General features: G+C 40.4%; 1 protein-coding gene across 1 annotated transcript; it reads left to right on the top strand.

The window, feature by feature from the left end:
- Positions 1 to 352: 352 nt before the first annotated feature.
- Positions 353 to 15,276, top strand: SIK1 (salt inducible kinase 1). The gene is made up of 14 exons (XM_050936514.1): positions 353 to 416; positions 1,428 to 1,651; positions 2,504 to 2,620; positions 5,307 to 5,370; positions 5,589 to 5,750; positions 6,227 to 6,351; positions 6,468 to 6,591; positions 7,521 to 7,744; positions 8,072 to 8,221; positions 8,982 to 9,104; positions 9,387 to 9,609; positions 10,675 to 10,950; positions 11,508 to 11,739; positions 12,440 to 15,276. Exons 2-14 carry the CDS (start codon positions 1,499 to 1,501, stop codon positions 12,861 to 12,863), a joined length of 2,397 nt encoding a protein of 798 aa, XP_050792471.1. The 5' UTR covers positions 353 to 416; positions 1,428 to 1,498; the 3' UTR covers positions 12,864 to 15,276.
- The last annotated feature ends 4,828 nt before the right edge of the window (positions 15,277 to 20,104 follow it).

Genomic DNA, 20,104 nt, shown 5'->3' with positions numbered 1-20,104 from the left:
AGCCCGCCGGGGGTTAATCCGGGCCGCGGCGGCTCCGGCAGGGGGCGACCCCGCAATGATAACAAACGGGTCACGTGACGCCGGGACTGGTGCCTGGTTGCTCCCCTCTTTTGCCCTGACGTCACCGCTCATTGGTCTCCGGGACGACGGCTCCATCAGGCCGCGCGTCAGAACAGCTCGTCTCTTGGCAACGGCCCGCTGTCTCGCTCTTATTCAGCCTCGCGCTTGGCCGCGCGTCTCTCTGGCGTCAAAGTGACGTCAATGGGTCTGTCTCGGTTTTCGCGGGGGGGGCAGTGGGCGGGCGAAGGGGGATCCCGCGTGCTCCTGTGCCCCCAGCAGCACGCCCAGAGCGCGCGGAGGCAGCCGCCGGAGCAGCAGCGCCGCGAGAGCCGGGGACTGGGGAGCCCCGCGCGCAGGTACCCGGAGCCGCGGCGGCGCTGCCCGAGGGGCGCGCGGGGCAGGAGAGCCGCGGGCGGGGGGCAGGGCAGGGCAGGGGCCGCAGCCCGATCTCCCCGTCTCTCCGTCTTCCGGCGCTGGGCTCCTCTCCGCAGGCGGCGAGCCGCAGCCCCGGGCGCGCCCGGCGGGGAAGCCTCTCGCTGCGTCGCGGAGGCTCTGCGGGGAGAGCTGCGGTCCCTGCCGGGCGCTCGGGGCTGCGGCGGGGGGTGGCCGCTGTTAGCGATGCGTCTTCGGGCCCGGGGACCAGGTTGGCAGCGGCTTGGTGACTAGATAGTAAGTGTGAGAAATCAGGACGTGGATTGATAGGCGCCCATATAAGACAAAGCCCCGGTATTGGGAGTGTTCCTATATCAAGGCATCTGGTCGCTATGACTGGGAACAACAACGAGGAGTCCTTGTGGCAGCTTAAAAACTAACACATTTATTTGGGGATAAGCTTTTGTGGGCTACAACCCACTTCGTCAGATACGTGAAAGTGGGTTTTAGCTCACGAAAACTTATGCCCAAATAAATGTTAGTCTCTAAGGTGCCACAAGGACTCCTCCTTGTTTTTGCTGATACAGACTAACGCGGCTGCTAGTCTCATAATTGGGAAGTTCTTCCAAGTGGAACCAGGGATAGGGCTGGATCCCAGGGATCTGAGAAGTGTATGGCTATGAATGGGAGTGGGATGTCTTTATTAGCTGCTCTTTGTAGCCTGTTATTAATACTGGGCTTTTGCTAGGAGGAGACTCCCAGGCTGTTTTATCACTAACCTCGGGCTCTGAGCGAAGCACAGGGGAAAGTTGGTCTATGTCTCTCAGAAGTTGGGTTGTGCAGTCTGCTTGGCTAGTTCAGAGCTTTTCACCCTGCACAATTTAAAGATTTGGTGAAACCTTTAAAATCTGATTAGTGTTACTTGAGTGTTTTCACCTGGAGGAGAAAGCAAAAGCTCCCTTTGATTTATCAGTGTCTGTCTTATCTTCACACAGGTGCAAGGCTTAAAGAGGAGCGCTTATGCATACCTTCTAAATATTGCTTGTAGCCCACCAAAATCTAAGCCATGGTGATCATGTCAGATTATACCTCTGTTCCCACTCCAAATCAAGCCCAGCGAAGGCCTCTTCGGGTTGGATTTTATGATATTGAGAGGACCTTGGGAAAAGGAAATTTTGCAGTGGTAAAGCTGGCCAGGCACAGAGTAACCAAAACACAGGTGGGTGTGAAATCTCGATAGTTTCGTATAGGAAACCAAATTTTAAAGGGCATGAAACTTTCTGGGTAAATTCCACCTCCCCCACCCCTACAAATATAGTAAAATAAACTAACATACAGTAAGATTGTGGTACAGTACAAAATATAATCAAAGCTGTAGATTAAGTGTGATAGTAATAATTGATAAAACTATATGTGAGGTTTTTTTGTTTCTTAGTGGTATGATAAACACAGCTGATGTTAAACAAAAATAGATTTAAGAAAATATTATCAACTGTTTTAACACTTCAGTTTAATTATTTAGCCCTATGTGGATTCTTAGAGAGTAGCTAGGGTTGTGCAAATTTAAAGTAATTTGTGTAGAAAGAGATTATAAAATCTTATTATTTAGACTTGAGTTCCTTAATTTATTTTTCATTAAATGAGGAAGTTATTCAGAAAAAACCCTAAGGATTTTGCATTTTTAAATCTGTATGAGTAAAGAGTTTTTTCTTATTAGTTGGTTTATAAATTAAACTACATTTTGTAATCTGCGTGTTAAAACCAGACTATGCAATGCAATAGAAAGTAGTTTATTGAGGATGATCCTGCATTAAGGGGGTATGGACTAGGTGACTTAATAGGTCATTTGCAGAAATCAGAACTATAGTTCAGTTCATTATTTTATATGTAACCTTTTTATGTGAAATAGAGAAATTTAAAATATATTGTACAGCCTGCATTTAATAATGGAAACAAGAATCAGTTTGGCAGAACTCATACATTTTAAAGTTGTTTTGTTTGAACAATTCAGAATTTCAGCAGCATAAGTACATATTTTATAAATGTCTGGGTTTGTGTTTTAAATGTATAGGTTGCAATAAAGATTATAGACAAAACAAGATTAGATCCAAGCAACCTGGAGAAAATTTATAGAGAGGTCCAGATAATGAAGCTTTTGAACCACCCCCACATTATCAAGCTGTATCAGGTAAGATCTGTTCTAATGATTGCATTCATGTTAGGTGAACTTACATCCCATGAGTTTGGTTGCTAATGATCTTATTTTGCACATGGTTTTAAATCACACTTGCAGGGAGAGAACTCACATTGTACTTTTTGAAGTATTTGAACTAATACAATAAGCATTGTATTTAAGATTTTTTTTCATTTGTTCTCTTTAAGCAGGTTTATCATATGATTAACCTGAGTGTGGTGGGGTTTTGGTGTGTGTGTGTGTGTGTGTGTGTGTGTGTTGTTTTTATTTTAGTGGAAAGAGTCAAAATTGACTCAAGTTAGTTTTGGATCAAGTGGAATTGATCTTGAAATTGATGGAATTGACTATTTGTATTTCTAAGGAACTCCTCTTCCCCCTGATTCTTCTGCTTTTTCAGTTTTTAAGAGCTATAGAAATATCCTACTTGCAAGTTATACTAGCAAAATTTAAGCTCATGTAAAATAAAACAGAACCAAACTTGAAGGTCACTTTTTGTTGAAAACTCTCAAATAATGAATCAATGGTCAAACTGAGCTGTTCTAAAATGTATAAAATTAAAAAAAAATGCATAATGGCCGTAGCTGTAAAGTCTTTAAATAAAGTAAAAATGCATTTGTTTGCTTCTTATACTAATCACGTTTTAGTTTCCAAAACTAACACACACAAAAAAGAACCCAACAAAAAACAACCCAACATCTTCCACATTTTGTTTTGTGGGTGGGTATTTTAATTTAGTTCAGTTCTTGTTCCAATAAGTATTAAGTGTAAGGACAAACTAGCGTGCTGTTCAGAAAATAGGATCACTATTGCCTGATGAGCAAGGGCTGCCTTTCAGATGCTAAATATTTGATCTAATTGGCGTTTGGTGTAAGTTCCCCCTAATCATCTTAAACAGTATCATATGGATTTTAGAAATTGTGGTATCACAGTGTGTGAGGGGGAAGGGTAAAAGATGGATTTAGAAATCTAGCAGCAGGTCTGAAATGCAGTGTGAAGTAAATACTACCATCAGTTTGGATCTTTACCTGTTTGTTTTTATGTTGTGGAGGTCAATTAACGCAAAGTAGAATAGCAGAGCCAGTAAGGCAGGTGCTTAAGTGAAGACATTGGTTATTAAAGCGCTTAACATCCATTGAGTACTTGATATTTATATTATTAATCATGAAAAAAATATTTGGCATTAATGTTTGATTGACGTCACTCTTGCCTGTAGAGCTATATAGGATACATAAAGATATTGTAACAGTTCTGTTGATTGCACTTCAGTGGAATGATGCAGGTGACAATTGTATTTCAGAAGTCTAAAAAAAGTAGTTTAAATCCCACCGTGTTGAACCAGATTATGTAACTGAACAAATGACACAGGTAATAGATCACAATTTAACTTTCCAACTGAATTTTCTCCTCTTTGTTGTTGTAACTGATACTGTACCTATTTGTTGGCCACTGAGAAGTAGGAGTGGAATTAGTTGACATACTAGTGTTGATGTTGGGTTTTTTATGTTTTAGTTTCAACACCAGCATCTAACTTTCATCCAGCTGGCACCTTTCCCAGGACACTTAAACCCTTCCCTTCAGTTTTTCTAAATTGGAAACCTCTCTTCCTTTTCTCCCTTTTTAATTTGTTTTCATTTGTGCATGGCATGGCAGGGAGAGGGCAGGGGAGATGAGAGCACTCCCTTCCCTCTCTTTGACATATATCCTTTTTCAAAGAAAGTAGAAAATTATGTCCTCTGAAGTAGCATTGACACCTGATTGTTTGTTTTAACCTTTTGTAAGCCTCTGCCTAAGGAGCAAAAGTTCTCATTGAAGAGCCATTCTTGATAAATGGCTCATGTTAACATTTGAAACAAAAAGGAAAAATATGTCCCAGTGACTAAAAATAAATGTGAAATGCTGTACGGGGTTGTTTTGGTTTTGGGTGATGTTTTTTTTTTTCTTTTCTTCCAAAAAAAAAAAAGAAGTATATTGGCTAGTCTATAACCTGTTTTATAGAAGTCAGTAATCAATGTTTAAAAGTAAATCAGTACTAGCTCAATAAATGAACTTTTGGCTAGGATTGACACTTGCTGTTGATGGACATGGAGCAATAGAGTTTGCTCAAACAGCAGGCTTTTGTTGCTTGCCCAGCAGAGCTGTCACCTTGCAGACTAATGTATCGTATCTGATACCAAGTCGGACTGGGTATATGGTATCACTACTTCACTGTGTTCTTGCTATAAATATCTGCTCTAATGATCTCAGTATCTGTTAGCCTTTTTAGCAGAAAGTCCTTGAATTCTGGCAACCTGTTTTTTTTTAATTTAAAACGCCCTTGAGTGATCAAAAGTGATTACTGAACTCTATTTTCATTAAAAAATGTATTGCAATTGAAGTAAAGCTTGCTGAAATAGTCCATAAGCCTATTTCATAGACATTTGAGGGCATGTGGGGAGGAAGGGGGAAGAGTATGGAGGAAGCAAGTAATTGTGTGTTTTAGATATGCAAGCATTAATTCATTATCTTTCTGAATAGCTCTGTATGTGAAAGGAATACTGCGGTGCAGGAATGAAGGCCTTTGCTGCCAACAGTTGCTGTAAATAATTGCACTAAGAGGTTCTAGATTTAGAACATACATTTTTTTCATAGAAACAATTTCAGAGATCTGCATTTGTAATGTGTCCTTATTTTTGTTTTACAGGTTATGGAGACAAAGGATATGCTTTACATTGTTACTGAGTTTGCAAAAAATGGAGAAATGTTTGGTAAGTTCTCACTGAAATAACTAACACTTACCTAGATTTAGAAAACCCTACTTTATTGTTAGTACTCATGTAGGGTAAGAAGATATGTTTTTGACATAGTGTTAAACGTTTCCCAAAAGTCAGGTGTCACAAAAAATGGTGAATGCAGCTTCATCAGGATAATGAAAACATATTGCCAGGTGTTAATTCTTGTTCATATTTATTTTTGTGTGCTACAGATCATTTGACTTCCAATGGACACTTGAGCGAGAGTGAAGCTCGAAAGAAGTTCTGGCAGATCCTTTCTGCAGTGGAATACTGTCATAGCCATCACATAGTGCACAGGGATCTCAAAACGGAGAACCTTTTGTTAGATGCTAGCATGAATATCAAGTTAGCAGGTGAGAATATTTACATACTTACTTTTGCTAAAATATAAAGCAGGAAATGAAATCCTATTTCCACAGTCTTAGAGCTAGGAGCTCCTATAAATATGTAGAATAAAATAAAACTTTTAAAAACGGCTGTATAGGACATAGTGATAGTACTATTTTTCCGAATATATCCTCTTGGTGAAAAAGCGTAGGTTAAATGAATAAGTGTAGAACTTCTATGCAATAAGGGCTTGTGTATGTGGTGGGATAAGGCATACTACAGCGGTGTGATTTCTTAAGTGCACTAATGTATTGCACATTTTGGTCCATGTAGGCCCTGCTGATGCACAGTACAGTTCCCTAGTGTACTTACGGGAATTTTACCATGCATTACCCCACCATGTAGACAAGCCCAAGTCTGCTTTTCCTTTGTTTTCTCTGATTTTGAAATGTTAACCTGGTATTTAATGAAGTCTCACTCCAGACTCTTCTCTTGATTTCAGACTTTGGATTTGGAAATTTCTACAAATCAGGGGAGCCCCTCTCCACTTGGTGCGGAAGCCCACCTTATGCAGCCCCTGAGGTCTTTGAAGGCAAGGAATACGAAGGACCTCACCTTGATATATGGGTAAGCTTTATGTTCTGTAGTGTTCATATTTTATGCATCATCAAACTCTTTCTGGGCTTTCATGATTGCTAACTCTACTGCAGTCCCTTACATGCTGTGCTATTTTCTGTTGACAGAGCCTTGGTGTGGTGCTGTATGTCCTCGTCTGTGGCTCTCTGCCTTTTGATGGACCCAATTTACCAACTCTGAGACAAAGAGTGCTGGAGGGACGATTCCGCATCCCCTACTTCATGTCCCAAGGTGCGTTTCCTGGAACTTTAACACCAGAAAACTGGCTACCAACAGGGGGCTGATTGATAATCTGGGTCTTTGTGAAGGAATCAGTTTTCTGCCTCTCCATCTGTTAGGTTCTGCCTTTGTATCTTTCAGGTCAATGACAGATGGGAATATTTTGCAATCACACATAGCACTTTCCCTTTCCTAGGTTTTCAGCAGAGTTTCTTTAGTATTGTACCTGCAGCATAAACTAGCACATTTTTCTTTTCTGCGATCTGTTGCACATCGGAATACATCTAAAGGGTTTACATGTTTTCTTTCTTAGATTCAGTATAGATTTTTTTTTTAATGGCCAATTCATACCCTTGCTAGAGAAACATGGTGGTTTTGTTTTGTTTTGTTTTTAAATAACATTTTAATATTAGGCTGTAATTCTTAGGTGGGTCTAGTTATCTTGAAATATTTTAACTGTACACAAGTGGTATATTTTAAAATTCAGAATATGCTGTCAAGGACAGTAAAAACAACAAGGTTTAGCAATCTAGCTCATTCTTGAACAACCTTGTGAAAAGGGGAATTAAAGGATATTGTTACTACTGTGATCATTTGGGTTTAAAAATAGGTAAACTTGATTTCTCCATGGCATTAAGGGCTAGGCCTTAATAGATTTCCTTACCTAATTTAATCTTAACAAAATAAAGCTGTTTACATACAAGTGCGAGCGTGCAGAACAGAAGGGTGTGTCGATAACAGACTATGTGCCAAATTCAGATTTACTTGTAAGTGGGTGAAACATCTGTAGAATTGCACCCACCTAAAACTGGTCTGATATAATGTTGCTGAAGAAACTTCCTAGTGCTGTCTAAATGCAGCAGTAAAATAACAAATAGCCTCTTGTATGTGGCTGGCTTTTATTTTTACCGCTTGTTAAAGGCATTTTCTGTTTTGTCTAGACTGTGAAACACTAATCCGACGGATGCTAGTTGTGGACCCAACTAAACGAATAACCATTGCCCAGATAAAGCAGCACAAGTGGATGCAAGCAGACCCTTCTCTCCAACAGCAGCAATCTTTGCCCTTCTCCATGCAGAACTACAACTCTAACCTGGGTGACTACAATGAGCAAGTCCTTGGGATCATGCAGACTCTTGGCATTGATAGGCGGAGAACAGTTGAGGTGAGCTCTGGCTTGCCCTGCTAGTATGAGTGGTGCTTACTTCTTAGCTACTTGCTCGGTGACTAATAAAGTGCCGATGGATAGACAACACTTGCATGCAAATCAGTTATTTAGGAAAGAACAAGAGGTTAGCTACTCAATTTTATTTTTATATATATGTGTGTCTGATCAAAAACTAACTTTGATTCAGTGTAACTGTATATAATGTTCAGTAAAACTTACTCACAAAATATTGGAACAGTGCTGTTAAAATCTGATCCCCTATTGTTGCTTTTTGAGTTCTTTAAGTTGATTCATCTGTGTCTTAATCCTTTTCATATCTTCTAGTCGCTACAAAACAGCAGCTACAACCATTTTGCTGCAATTTATTACCTTCTCCTGGAGCGCCTCAAAGAGTACAGAAACAACCAGTTGTCCAGTCGTCCAGCGACCGGCCGTCAGCAAAGACCAAGGAGCTCTGAGCTCAGCAACATTGAGGTAAGAAGGTGAATTATCTAATATAAAGTCACATCTGCTGGTATTCTTGTTTTGTTCCTTTGCTGTATCATTTACTTTATTTAGCCGACATTGCTGCCCATAATGTTATGGGAAAGCCATAGAGAGGTCCTCTGAGTCAAACTTAATCTCTGTCCTCAAGCTAGAGGGTACAATGTTCCATTCTTCAGCAGGCTGCTGACTGAATTTGGTGCTTGATTGAATACTAATGGACCATTTCTTAATAACTGACGCTAGTTTGTGGTCCAAATAACAGTCTCTCTCCAGTGCTGGTCAGTAATTCACCAAGTGATCAGGCTTCTCTTTGAAATATACCCTTTCAGAAGCACAGCAATGAAACTTCCTCTGATTCCTTGTTAAAGCCACCTCAGAGAGATTCCATGAGTCAATTGGATTTTCTTTTCTTTCTTTCTTTTTTAACAAAAAGAAAGGATGGTCAGAGTAGTGATTAAGACACAACTGGTATCAGGAGATCTGGTTATATTGTCTGCTCGCCACAGACTTCTTATGTCACCTCAGGCAGTTGTCTTAACCTCTCTGTACTTCAGCTTTTCCATCTGTGAAAAGGAGTTTCATGGGTTCCTACTTAGGTGTGTGCTGGGAGGGTAAATTTGTTAATTCTTCTCAAATGCTTTGAGAAGCTTGGATGGAAGACGCTTTAGAAACTCAGTATGCAAAAAACATTTGAGATTTTGAACTGCAGTTTATAGGATGCCTTCTCTAAATCTATTTTTCCTTTCAGATGCCTCAAGACAGCCTTGCAAATGAATCCCTGAGATCATCTCTGCTTTACCATCAACCTCAGAACTTGATTCAGTCATCTTTGCAAGCAGAAATGGATTGTGACATGAACAGTCCATTACAGGTTGGTGCTCTCAGCTAAATGTCATCCATGGGTTTTTATTGTTCTATCAATTTGACGTGGCAAAGGTTAAAAGTATATTTAGTGCTTGCCTGCTTCCGGCTCTCCACCCCTTCCTCCCCAAATTTAAACATTAAGATATAAATACAATGTCACAGTGCCTTTCATCACAGTATGCATAATAAAGGCACAGTGAAGGGCTTTGCAAAGCTCCTAACAAATGTGAATATTTTTGCAAAAATAAATAGCTTTTCACTTATTTCCTGTATTCTAATGTCTTTGCAGCCAGTATTCTTTCCTGTGGATCCCAGCTTCAATGGTCTTTTCAGGAATCGCTCCATTTCTCCCAACAGTTTGCTAGAAACCACCATTAGCGAGGAGGTGAGGCAGGAGAAAGACCTGGAGGAGGAAATCAAGGCCTTCAACCCTCTTCACCTCCCCAGCAACACCAGCAGGAGGCACACGCTGGCTGAAGTCACTACACATTTCTATCCGTGTACCCCTCCATGTAAGTCCTGCAGGGTGGAAGGTCTCTGAAATACGGGCTGTGAGGGGTGGACTATAGTCAGTAATAAATAGTCTACAATGTTCACTCATTGGGTATTTTTTTTAATTTAAATAATATGGTTTCTGAAAATTCCCCTAGAAATTACATAATATTGTCCAGTTGTATTACTTGGGAGAGACCCCAGTTATCAGTAGTTTGGGAGCTTTTTTAGTGGTTACCTACATATTTTTAAAGAGAAATGTTCTTTCTTTTTTTAGATCAGTGGTTCCCAAACTTGTTCCGTCGCTTGTGCAGGGAAAGCACCTGGCGGGCCAGGCCTGTTTTGTTTACCTGCCGCATCCACAGGTGTGGCTGATCGTGGCTCCCAGTGGTTCGCTGCTCCAGGCCAGTGAGAGCTGCTGGAAGCAGTGTGGGTCGAGGGACATACTGGCCGCTGCTTCCAACAGCTCCCGTTGGCCTGGAGCAGCTAATGCGGCCAGTGGGAGCCGCAATCAGCCGAACCAGCGGATTCGGCAGGTAAATAAATCGGCTCGGCCTGCCAGGGGCTTTCCCTGCACAAGCAGCGAACAAGTTTGGGAACCACTGCTTTAGATCATACCCTCCAAACTCCTGCCTGCATCCCTCCACCCCAGTAAAACCTGGTAAAGTGAGTTAGGGTCCCTTGTCTATTGGAATCAATAGCAATGTTGCCGTTGACTTAGCTGGAGCAGGAAAGAGCCTTGTGCAATTAAAAAACCCCAAAAATCTGTGTTAGGGCTCTAGCGCCAAATAGCACATAGTAAGTGCTGATCGCAGGGAACCAAATTCTACATTGGGTGTGAACACTCAAGGTTTCAGGTGTACACTGAATTCAGATTCTTTATGACCTCAGCAACCCTTGATGAAATCATGTCCTAGTACAATATGAGTTGCTGTTCTATTGTTGTCTGAGACTTTTTTGATGCTGGCAGGTTATGTTTAGTTGCAGTGTAGGTGGACAGACTAATCTAGCGGCAACTTTTTCTTTCTGTACTCCATTTTGGAAATGTTCTCTCTTCACCTTCACTTTCTCCCTTTCATCTGTAGGCATAGTCATTTCCTCTTCGACAAGCCCCACAGAAGGAACTAGTTCAGACAGCTGCCTCACCTCATCTTCAAACAACAGCTCAGTGGCTCTGAGCAGCTGTTTGGCAGATCAAGTAATGACTGGTAACCCAGCCACAGCCAGGATGACATCACCATTTCTGACTTTCCAATCTGACACTCCAGGGCTGCAAGCCCAGGACTGCATGGGAGGTGCTTCTCTGCTGCCTGTCAGCTTTCAGGAAGGAAGACGTGCGTCTGATACCTCATTAACTCAAGGTAATTCCTTTCTTGCTGTGTAGTTGGTTGTATGCTTTTTTCTAATTAGCAACACAGGGTAATATTTTGGGAAGCTTATTCTGACTTATCGATCTTAGGGCTTTCTGTGGTGTCCATCATGATAGTGCCATACAACATGAAGGATAACTTGACTTCATGTAAGTCACCTACACCAGAGGTTCCCAAATGCTGGCTCCACGTACCAGTATAGAATTTCCCATTTCTGTGACTGCTATCCTGGGTGTTTCACTCTTTTACATTTAGTCCAGTACACCAGTACTGCCCACTTCCAATTTAGTTGTACATGCCCCAATCTACAGTCACGCTTGAGCTGCCCCAAACCACAGTCTTGCACGTTCATAAGCTTCATTGCTGACCATAGGGCATGCAGATGAATGTGAAGTGTCTGGTTCACCTGAAGTCTCACTCTGGTAAACTAGTGCAGTTGCCCAGAGAGGTTGGGAATTGCTGATCAATGAAGAAGTGAAGCACCCAGATGAGCATCCAGGCAAAACGCTAATGATGAATAAAAAAAATTTTTTTTTTCTTACCTCTAGGCTTGAAGGCATTTAGACAACAGTTACGAAAGAATGCTAGAGCCAAAGGTTTTCTTGGGCTGAACAAAATCAAGGGCTTTGCTCGCCAGGTGTGCCAGTCTTCATCCGCTCGGGCAGCACGCAGTGGCATGAGCCCTTTCCAGCACTCTCAGCAGAACACGTGCACGTACAGCAACGGAGGAAGCAGCAGAGAGGGCCGAAGCCTGCTCGAGGAGGTGCTGCAACAGCAGAGGTGAGAAAGCGTGCTTAGTATAGAGACTCGAACAAGGCATGGACATACCATTTGTTTGTAAGGACATTATACTCCGTGTTGAGCTTCCTCTGCAAAGAGATGTTCATTTTTTCATAATACCTCGTTTTTGGTTAGGGAGTGAGGTTGAGGGTTAGAACTACTAGGTTCTCTTCCTGGCTCTTGCCATGTGACAGCAGACGAGCCTCTTATATAAGCAGAGTTACAGAGAAGTTATTTGTGAAATGAGTATGATGCTGACCTACATATTTCACAGGAACCTTTAGGTTTTAAGATCATCATGTAGATTTTAAGATAGTCACATCAAAAGCCATATGTATCAGAAGGGCAAAACATACTACCTCTGCCTGTCAAAGCTTTATTTTTGTTTAATTTGGGGGAAGATTCTTTCCCCTTTCTTCAACTTTCCTGTGGCATGGATATAGAGCCTTGTAATTTGGTAGAGTTACAGCTCACAAGTGAAGCGCAGTCCTTAGTCACATGAAAATATATATTCATAGCAGACCAAACTGTAACCTAATTATGCTGTTGTAATGTCCAAAGATTACCATATTTGTATATAGCTTTGCTAAACTGTTGCTTTAAATGCACCAGTAAGGTCAGTAATGGTTAGGGAAGTGCCACAGGGAAGAACAACGTGATCAAGAAGTATTAATTTCCTTCACTCTTGAATCCTATTCAGAATGCTCCAGTTACAGCATCACCAGTTGATCCAGCCAGCATGTCACCAGCCCTCTCGGGTGTCTGCAACACACTGCATCCTCTCTCCTGACAGTACAAACACTTACAAAACATCTAACTCTCTTCTGCTGTCAGAGCTACGAAGGGAGAACTCATTTGAGCTGGCATTTGGTGGCAACACCCAGCTGCTCCAACCTCACCTCTTTGGAGTCAGTGTCTCACCAGTGTCTTCAGCTGCTCATCTTCTAGACACCCAGCTGTATATCAGCAACAATGTCTCTCCGATCACCACCACCAACTTCTCTCAGCAACAGAATTTCTCTGTGCAGTCTTCGAGCTACGATGCTGTCACTTTGCAGGATGGGGACTGTGAAATGGAGGACCTCACTTCCAGCCAGCTAGGGAAGTTTGTCCTGGTCAAATGAGAGCTCCTGCTGTTGTAGCTCACACACCTCTTTTATTTTTGCAAGGGACTTCCACCATCGTTCCACAGCATTAGTTCCATGGATGGCTGGTGACGTGTGGATGAGTGACTCTCAGAAGCAATAAATTTTGAAGTATGTGAAGACGCTGTCTGGTTCAGAAAGCTAACAACTTTATAGAACTGAAACAAGCAATATGTATGTCTTTTGGCTTCTATTATTCTTGCACTGAACAAATATGAATAGAAACTGAAAAATGTTTTTGAAGAAAATGAGGGGTGGGTAGGGAGTGGGAGCAGGGATGGATGGGGCCGGGTAGAACACTTTGGTACTGTACTCAAGTCAGACCAATACAGCTCTGCTGTTATGCAAGACTTTAACAGCTGTCAGTAGTGGTGACACAACAGGGAGAGGCTTTTCAAAGAAGGGACCAGAGCCTCCCTTTTTCACAATATTCGTTTATGGGCTTGTGAAGCTGATTACCTCTTTAAAAAAAAAAAACAGTGGCATGCAACATTATGCATTGATAAAATTAAAAATGGAAGCATTGCCATTTGTTTTTGTTTAGTTGATACTCACTTTAAAGGAACCAACACCTCCTCCCTAAAAACACTTATGCTTTAAATGAAAACTGTGAACTTCTTGCTTGATCTATCAGCTAGAACAGCTAAAAAAAAGTTCTAATTGTTAGCACAGAAGCAATTAATCTCTCTTGGAATCATATCCCCTGATATCATGATCCAAATTGTGTAATGTCTTTTTTGGTTTTGTTCTGAATCTCTAGGAATCTTTTCATAAATGTTGTCTAAGTTGTTTTCCCTTTGTTCCTGCAGAGGCACTGGGATTAAAATTAGTAAAATTGGGCTGTGGGGTGGAACTATTTCTTTCAAAAAGCCCCCCAGACATTGCCTTTGAAGTTGCCTGAGGGATATTTCTTAGTGCTGCACATTTTATTTCTGCTGCTAATTACGTTTTTACACATTTCATTATCAGGGTCCAGCTAGAACTGACCTTTGGGAAACGTGCAATATCTAGGTTATAATTGTACAAAGACAAAAGGAATAGGCTAGAACAGAATTCTACTCTAAAGGAGTACAGCTATTTCTGAACAAAACTATTAAAACTGAGTGAAACAGCACAATCTTTGAGTGTTCGTTTTTGGTTTTTTGGTTTGGGTTTTTTTGGCATATTATCAATGAGGTTTTTGATTAGGTGTTTTTATGTATGGTTTTTAATACTGTATATGTGTATAAATAGGAAGCAGAAAACAATATATACACTACTTATTTTTTTATACTTTGTAATATACTTTTATTGTGTTTCTGGTGTAAACTCTCTCTCTGATAGTGTGGCTTATGTTGGTGTCAATGGAAGTTCGTGTGTATAAAGGGGATAATAGACCACAACTTCCTACAAGAGTTGGTGGGGTGAGGGTTCAGCCTTGATAGCAGGTGAGCAAGCAGTGAGCCAGCTTAGCCAAAAGTTACCATCTGAATGTCAGAAAAATAGTTTCATTCTGTCTAAATGCTTAAAGGACCCAGCTCTTCAGTGTGACACAGGATACCTTCAAGTTACCTTGGCTTCTTGCAACCTGCAGTATTACATGTTTAAAAAAAAAACAACAAAAAACAAATCCTACTTTAAAAAAAAAAAAAAAAGCCAAAGATCAACCAGGTTAATTGGTTTGAGCAGGAAGGGGTAAAGGTGTTATGTGGCTCAGTGTCTGTGGCTTTTCATAAATTACATTTTTATCTGTGTACAGTATCTGCGTATCTGTATTGATCTATCTCTAGCTTGCTGGTGCTGCTGCTATGCGGTCTGGAAGCTTCAAGGTGTAGAGAAATTACTTAGATTGAATCTTCGACTGGTGCCTTGCAGCGGAGAAAACACCAAAGTCTCATGCTAATTTGCTAAGTTTTTGTTTGTTTGTTTTTTTGTTTTAAAGGGGGAGAGAAGAAACCAGCTCATCACAGAGCAGCAACTTTGCCATCATCTCATGAGATAGCACACGTACTTAATACACAGAATTGTTTTCTTTTTTTACATTTGTTTTAATGCCATAGAGCAAAGGCCACAGAGAGTCTTTTGTTTCCTGTTCTAAGCAATGACAAGCACTTTACTTTCATAGGTTTTTCTGTTTGTTTTTTCCTTTTCCGATTGCTGTAGAGCCTCTTTGGAATTTATTCCTGGAGCAGAAAGAGGTCACTTTTAATGTTTGGTTTTTGTAGATATCTTGACAGTGCTGTTCTGCAGACTGCAATGCAATAGGCTATTTAAAGACACTATGTGATTGGTTTAATTAAGATGTATAGTTTTATTTTTTACCATGACTGAACAGATCATTTTATTTCTTATGTTAAAATGAGAAATGTACACCAAAATGATTGATGTGTTATTTAATATTTAAATAAAAATGTTTTAAAATATTTGTCTTGTGTAATGTAACTTGATTCTGCAGGGGTTTTTCTTCTGAGAAGCTCTGACCTATCAACTTCACTTATTTCTGTATGATTTGTGGATTTTAGAGTTCATTTAAAACTTAAGTCCATAGGATATTACTGGCATTTTTATTACATTACTAAATAAGAGGAATAGCTGTCTTGAAAAGAGGGCTGGTAATCTAGCCTTTCACCTATAGGTAATGTCAGACTCCGTCCCATGTCTGTGGTAATCAAGTGATGGTATCTGACAGTACAGTGATCTATGCAATGCAAATGGATTAAGCTTGGTTCTGTTCCTAGTAGACAAGCATTTCACCTGCCTCCCCTTGAGCTGGGAGAGGCCCTAGGCCGAGTAAGTCACTACAGTGAGCACAGAGGATTCTGGCATTTGTAGAGGTTCCGTTTTTTGCTTCAATATTAACCTTTTTATATTTAAATTTGAGAAATTTAATTTAGGAATGTAAATCGTAATCTTCAAAAAGATTTGGGCTTAACTAGAGCACCAACAGTTATAAGAGAATTTAACAGCTGCCTCTGAATTTTAGGTCAGTGATTTAAATACAGTAAGTAAATAAATAACCCTCAACTAGTCTTATTTATGAAAGATGTTCAGGAGAAAGCTGGCCTTTGCTTGTAATCAGTCATTTCTTAGCAAAGGCAACTACCATCTTTAGTTCGTAGTGGGGCTGAAGCCAGGCTCCTGTCTACTGAGATGGCTGCCCTCTTCCGACAGCATTCAGAGGTGGAAATGAGACTGCCCCTGCTAAATAGTGCTACCATCCACCATTGTTTCCAATGGGATTGAGGCTAGTGCAGATGGCTTTCCCTACTTGCTATGTGTGACCCAGGCAGGGGAGACAGGAAATGGAATGGAGTAGAGACTGGATGCAGAAGAATGTGGGGCTTCTATTGGCACAGCTTCATATACAAGTCCTGCCTTATCTCTAACCACCTTCATTGTACTAACAAGCATCACTCACTGTGCTGAGACTGCCAATGAAGAAGAATTGAATTGGTTTGGGGACCAAACTACCCTTCATCCCTGTGGGGAATCCATCCAAAACGTGGCTAACAACACGTTGGCAGTGAAAGGCGGAGCTTAGCTTAAGCTGTTCTCTGTGCTGTATCTAGTCAGTGCAAAGAGAAATTCACTACTTCTCATTGCCATCAAACTAGTGTTGATTTGATAGAGTAACGCCAATTTACACCAATTGAGGATCTGGTCCAATGGTCCTAAGCTTGGTATCCATCTAATGGTAGTGAAGAAGAAAAGCCTATTTCATCACTTGAAATGGTCCTAAGAATTTATAATCAATGGAATGACGCTGCTTTATGACACTTGAGGATCTGGCAATTTATGTGCAGTATTTACGGTACATTGAGACCCTTCTTTGAAGTGATTCCCAAAGGTGGATTGTTTCTTCAGCCATTGAGGCAATGAATTTTGATACATTAATGGATCTTTTCTATTATCATGCACTGGGCTCTTTATTTTTTTTTTTACATTTATCTTATGTCCCTTTCCATGGATCTCTTGCGATTTGTTTTTGCCACTTCTGTGTTTATTTTGTGTTCAGGAGAACATTTTTCACAGTCAGAAGCTGGCAGGGATTTTACAAATTCCAGCCAAGAGCTTATTGTCTATCCTGCTGATGACTTCTTTCAAATTCCCCTTTATAGTAGCTACACATAACCTAGCTGATTGTGTAAGATCATTTACTTACTTCAGGGGAGGAAGGGAGCTTAGATCTACAGTCTTTGTTATTGTAAAACACCTGCAATATTTGCAAAAAAGCCCCCTGCTTGTAAGCAACATCTTGCAAAAATTAGAATATCAAGCACCAGGTAGAGCTAAAAGTATAAATTGCAATAAACAGTTTGATCTTAGCTTCCCTTTTCTGCCTGCAGAATGCCTGCAAACCAACATTATTCTTGTATTTATTGGAATGTATTTGATCTTTTTGAACGTTTTACTCTAGATTGAGAGGTAATATTCCAAATTTGAGCCCTGTTGCCTAGTTGTGATTGATCGGTTAGGTCCCATGGTATTTCTCCTATTCTGGTGAATGAATGTGCAGGCACCTCTACTGAAAATTGATAATTTGATTTCCAGCAATACTTGCACACATGGCTTTAAAATTCATTTTCCATGAACATTTTTGGCCTCAGCTGTTCATGAAAAGTGAACACCACAAGAATATGGGTGAACCAAATTAAAGTCAGAATGACCATTCAGATAATTATTTGCACAATCCACCTTACTCTATCTTTTGAGAAAGTGTCTGTGATGCAGTAGGGTACTTTCCTACAATTTTCTTTAGTTCCCATTAAAACCATTTTTAAAACTAAACAGAATTAATTCAATTAAATCTGGAAGTGAACAGGTAAATCTTTAACTGTCCCAGAGAAGAAAAAGTTGCCAACTCACTTGTTTGGGCTTGATGCTCAAGTGGTTTTAAAGGGTTTCAGCAACATCTTCCTAATGACTTTTGATACAGGGAGGGGTAGTCTGTAGTTGTAGTTCTTAATATACCCAATCTTTATTGTGAACAATTTGAATATGTTCTTGATGTTCATGATGCATCCAAGGTATGTGGACTAATGAGTAATGCTCGGGTGAGAAACAGCCTACTTGATGGGATTAGATGACATTTTCTCAAGCCACTGGACTCACTCATGTAAACTGGCACCTAATCCCATCAAGTAGTTTGTTTCTCACCCTCTGCTCTCAGTGAGCATTATGAATTAGTCCACATTTGCAAACCAGATACAATCAATTTAGGCTTAAATAGAGACTGGGAATGGCTGAGCCATTACACACATTGAATTTATTTCCCCATGTTAAGTATCCTCACACCTTCTTGTCAAACTGTCTTAAATGGGCCATCTTGATTACCACTACAAAAGTTTTTTGTTTTTTCTCCTGCTGACAACAGTTCATCTTAATTATTTAGCCTCTTAGAGTTGGTTGGGAACTCCCACCTTTTCGTGTTCTCTGTATGTATATGTCTTTCCTCACTATATGTTCCATTCTATGCATCCGATGAAGTGGGCTGTAGCCCACGTAAGCTTGTGCTGAAATAAATGTTAGTCTCTAAGGTGCCACAAGTACTCCTGTTCTTTTTTTGGTAAAGTAATTTACAGTTACTTAAACACTGAATGGGACTTCTGCAAGCTGGCTAGCATTTCTGGACTTCAACTCTATTTTGATTTCAGCTTTGCAATTCATCTTCAGAAGAAAGATACTTATTTTGCTCATCAGAGGAATTCTTAGCCCATCTGACTAGGGCTGCTATTGGACCAATCCCACGTCCACAGGCTACGACCAACTTATGTATTGCAGCATCAGGTCCATTGTATGTGATAGAATGTCCTAAAGCTTTTAATTAAAATTAATTTTTCCAAACTTACAAACTTCTTGGTGAAATGGTAGATCCATTTGTGATACCAGGAATACAGAGATCCAGCAGTCTGAATTCTCTGTTCTGATTCAATGCCAGTTCAATACTAGAATGATAAAGTCAATTGGCCAAATTCAGCCAATTTGGAATAAGCAGGTGCAATGGGAATGGCAACTGATTGCACAGCCTAGAATGTGTCACTAATCCTAGTATCACAGCAACCAGGTAATAAGAGTCAGGTGATCAGAGTATATTGCTGGCTTGGAGCTGCTTTATTGAAATAGAGCGATCTGAGTTTTTCAGCAGCTGGTGCTGGGCTATGTGAGCATGGTAATAGCTAGAGGGATGAGCCTTCTGAGCAGGTGATATGGGCATCACAGTTAACTTGTTTCCCTTTGTCAAAAGGCAATCCTGGCTTCTCTCATGCTTTCCTGATGTATGTCCCATTGTGAACTTTTCCAGTAGAGGAATTTCTGAAGCCTGCCGCACTTATGTGGCAAAATAGCTGGTCTCCAAACAGTAAACACAAACAAAAAGAAGTCTTTTCACTAGTTTTTGCTGGCTCACACATTTCAGGCTCTGCTTGAGCTAACCTGTTTCATTCAACTAAATCCTTGATACGCCCATGTGGTCGCTATGGGGGGTAACTACATATGGACAGTATAGGGCAGTTACATTATTTTCAATTAGTGTTCAGTGCTTTCAAAACTTTTTACAATGTCCTGAGTTCTTGCCCAAGACAAATTTTACCTGTAAGTTGCATTTAGCAGAGAGCTGTGGAGAAAGTAACTAACAAGTCTATGAACAAATGAATCTCTTAACTTTAATGTTGCCCCAAATCGTCTAATGGAAACAAAGGTTGCTATGAAATGAAGCAACTTTCATCTGTGTGTGGTCTGTGATCTTGGAGACTACAGTATCTCTCTTAGCTTTCTTAGTTGAATAAAAATTTCAGTTCTTTAATAAAAATACATTCAATTTCACCTGATTTTTCCCTTTGCCATATGGACCTTTAGATGAGCAAATGAGAGGAAGAAATTTTTTTATAACATTCCGCAGTATTGTCTGTATGTAAAAACTTAGTCATTCCTAATATACTAAAACTCGCTGTAGCATCATCAAAATGTAATCCTGTTTAATTTCTAAAGCAGGGAGTTTTATTTTTCTTCAGGCACTTACTGTGTTCTCTCTTCCTTTCTAAAGTGCCATCAATCCTATCCTTATCACCAAGTGGTTGAGTGTTTGGACTAATAGGTATTAAGAACTCATTGCCAAATTGTTGTTTCTCTAACTTGCCTCTGGAGTCTTCATCCAAAACAGGAGGCGCCACAGTTGATATGACTAGGCAAATTAATCTGTTGGTCATGGTGGCCAGAGCTGAACAATGCAGCAGCCAGAGGAG

The sequence above is a fragment of the Gopherus flavomarginatus genome, chromosome 1 (assembly GCF_025201925.1).
Source record: "Gopherus flavomarginatus isolate rGopFla2 chromosome 1, rGopFla2.mat.asm, whole genome shotgun sequence".
In the NCBI taxonomy this organism is placed as follows: Eukaryota; Metazoa; Chordata; order Testudines; family Testudinidae; genus Gopherus; species Gopherus flavomarginatus.
The sequence above is the reverse complement of the archived record's forward strand: the minus strand, read 5'-3'. Positions and strand labels throughout refer to the sequence as shown.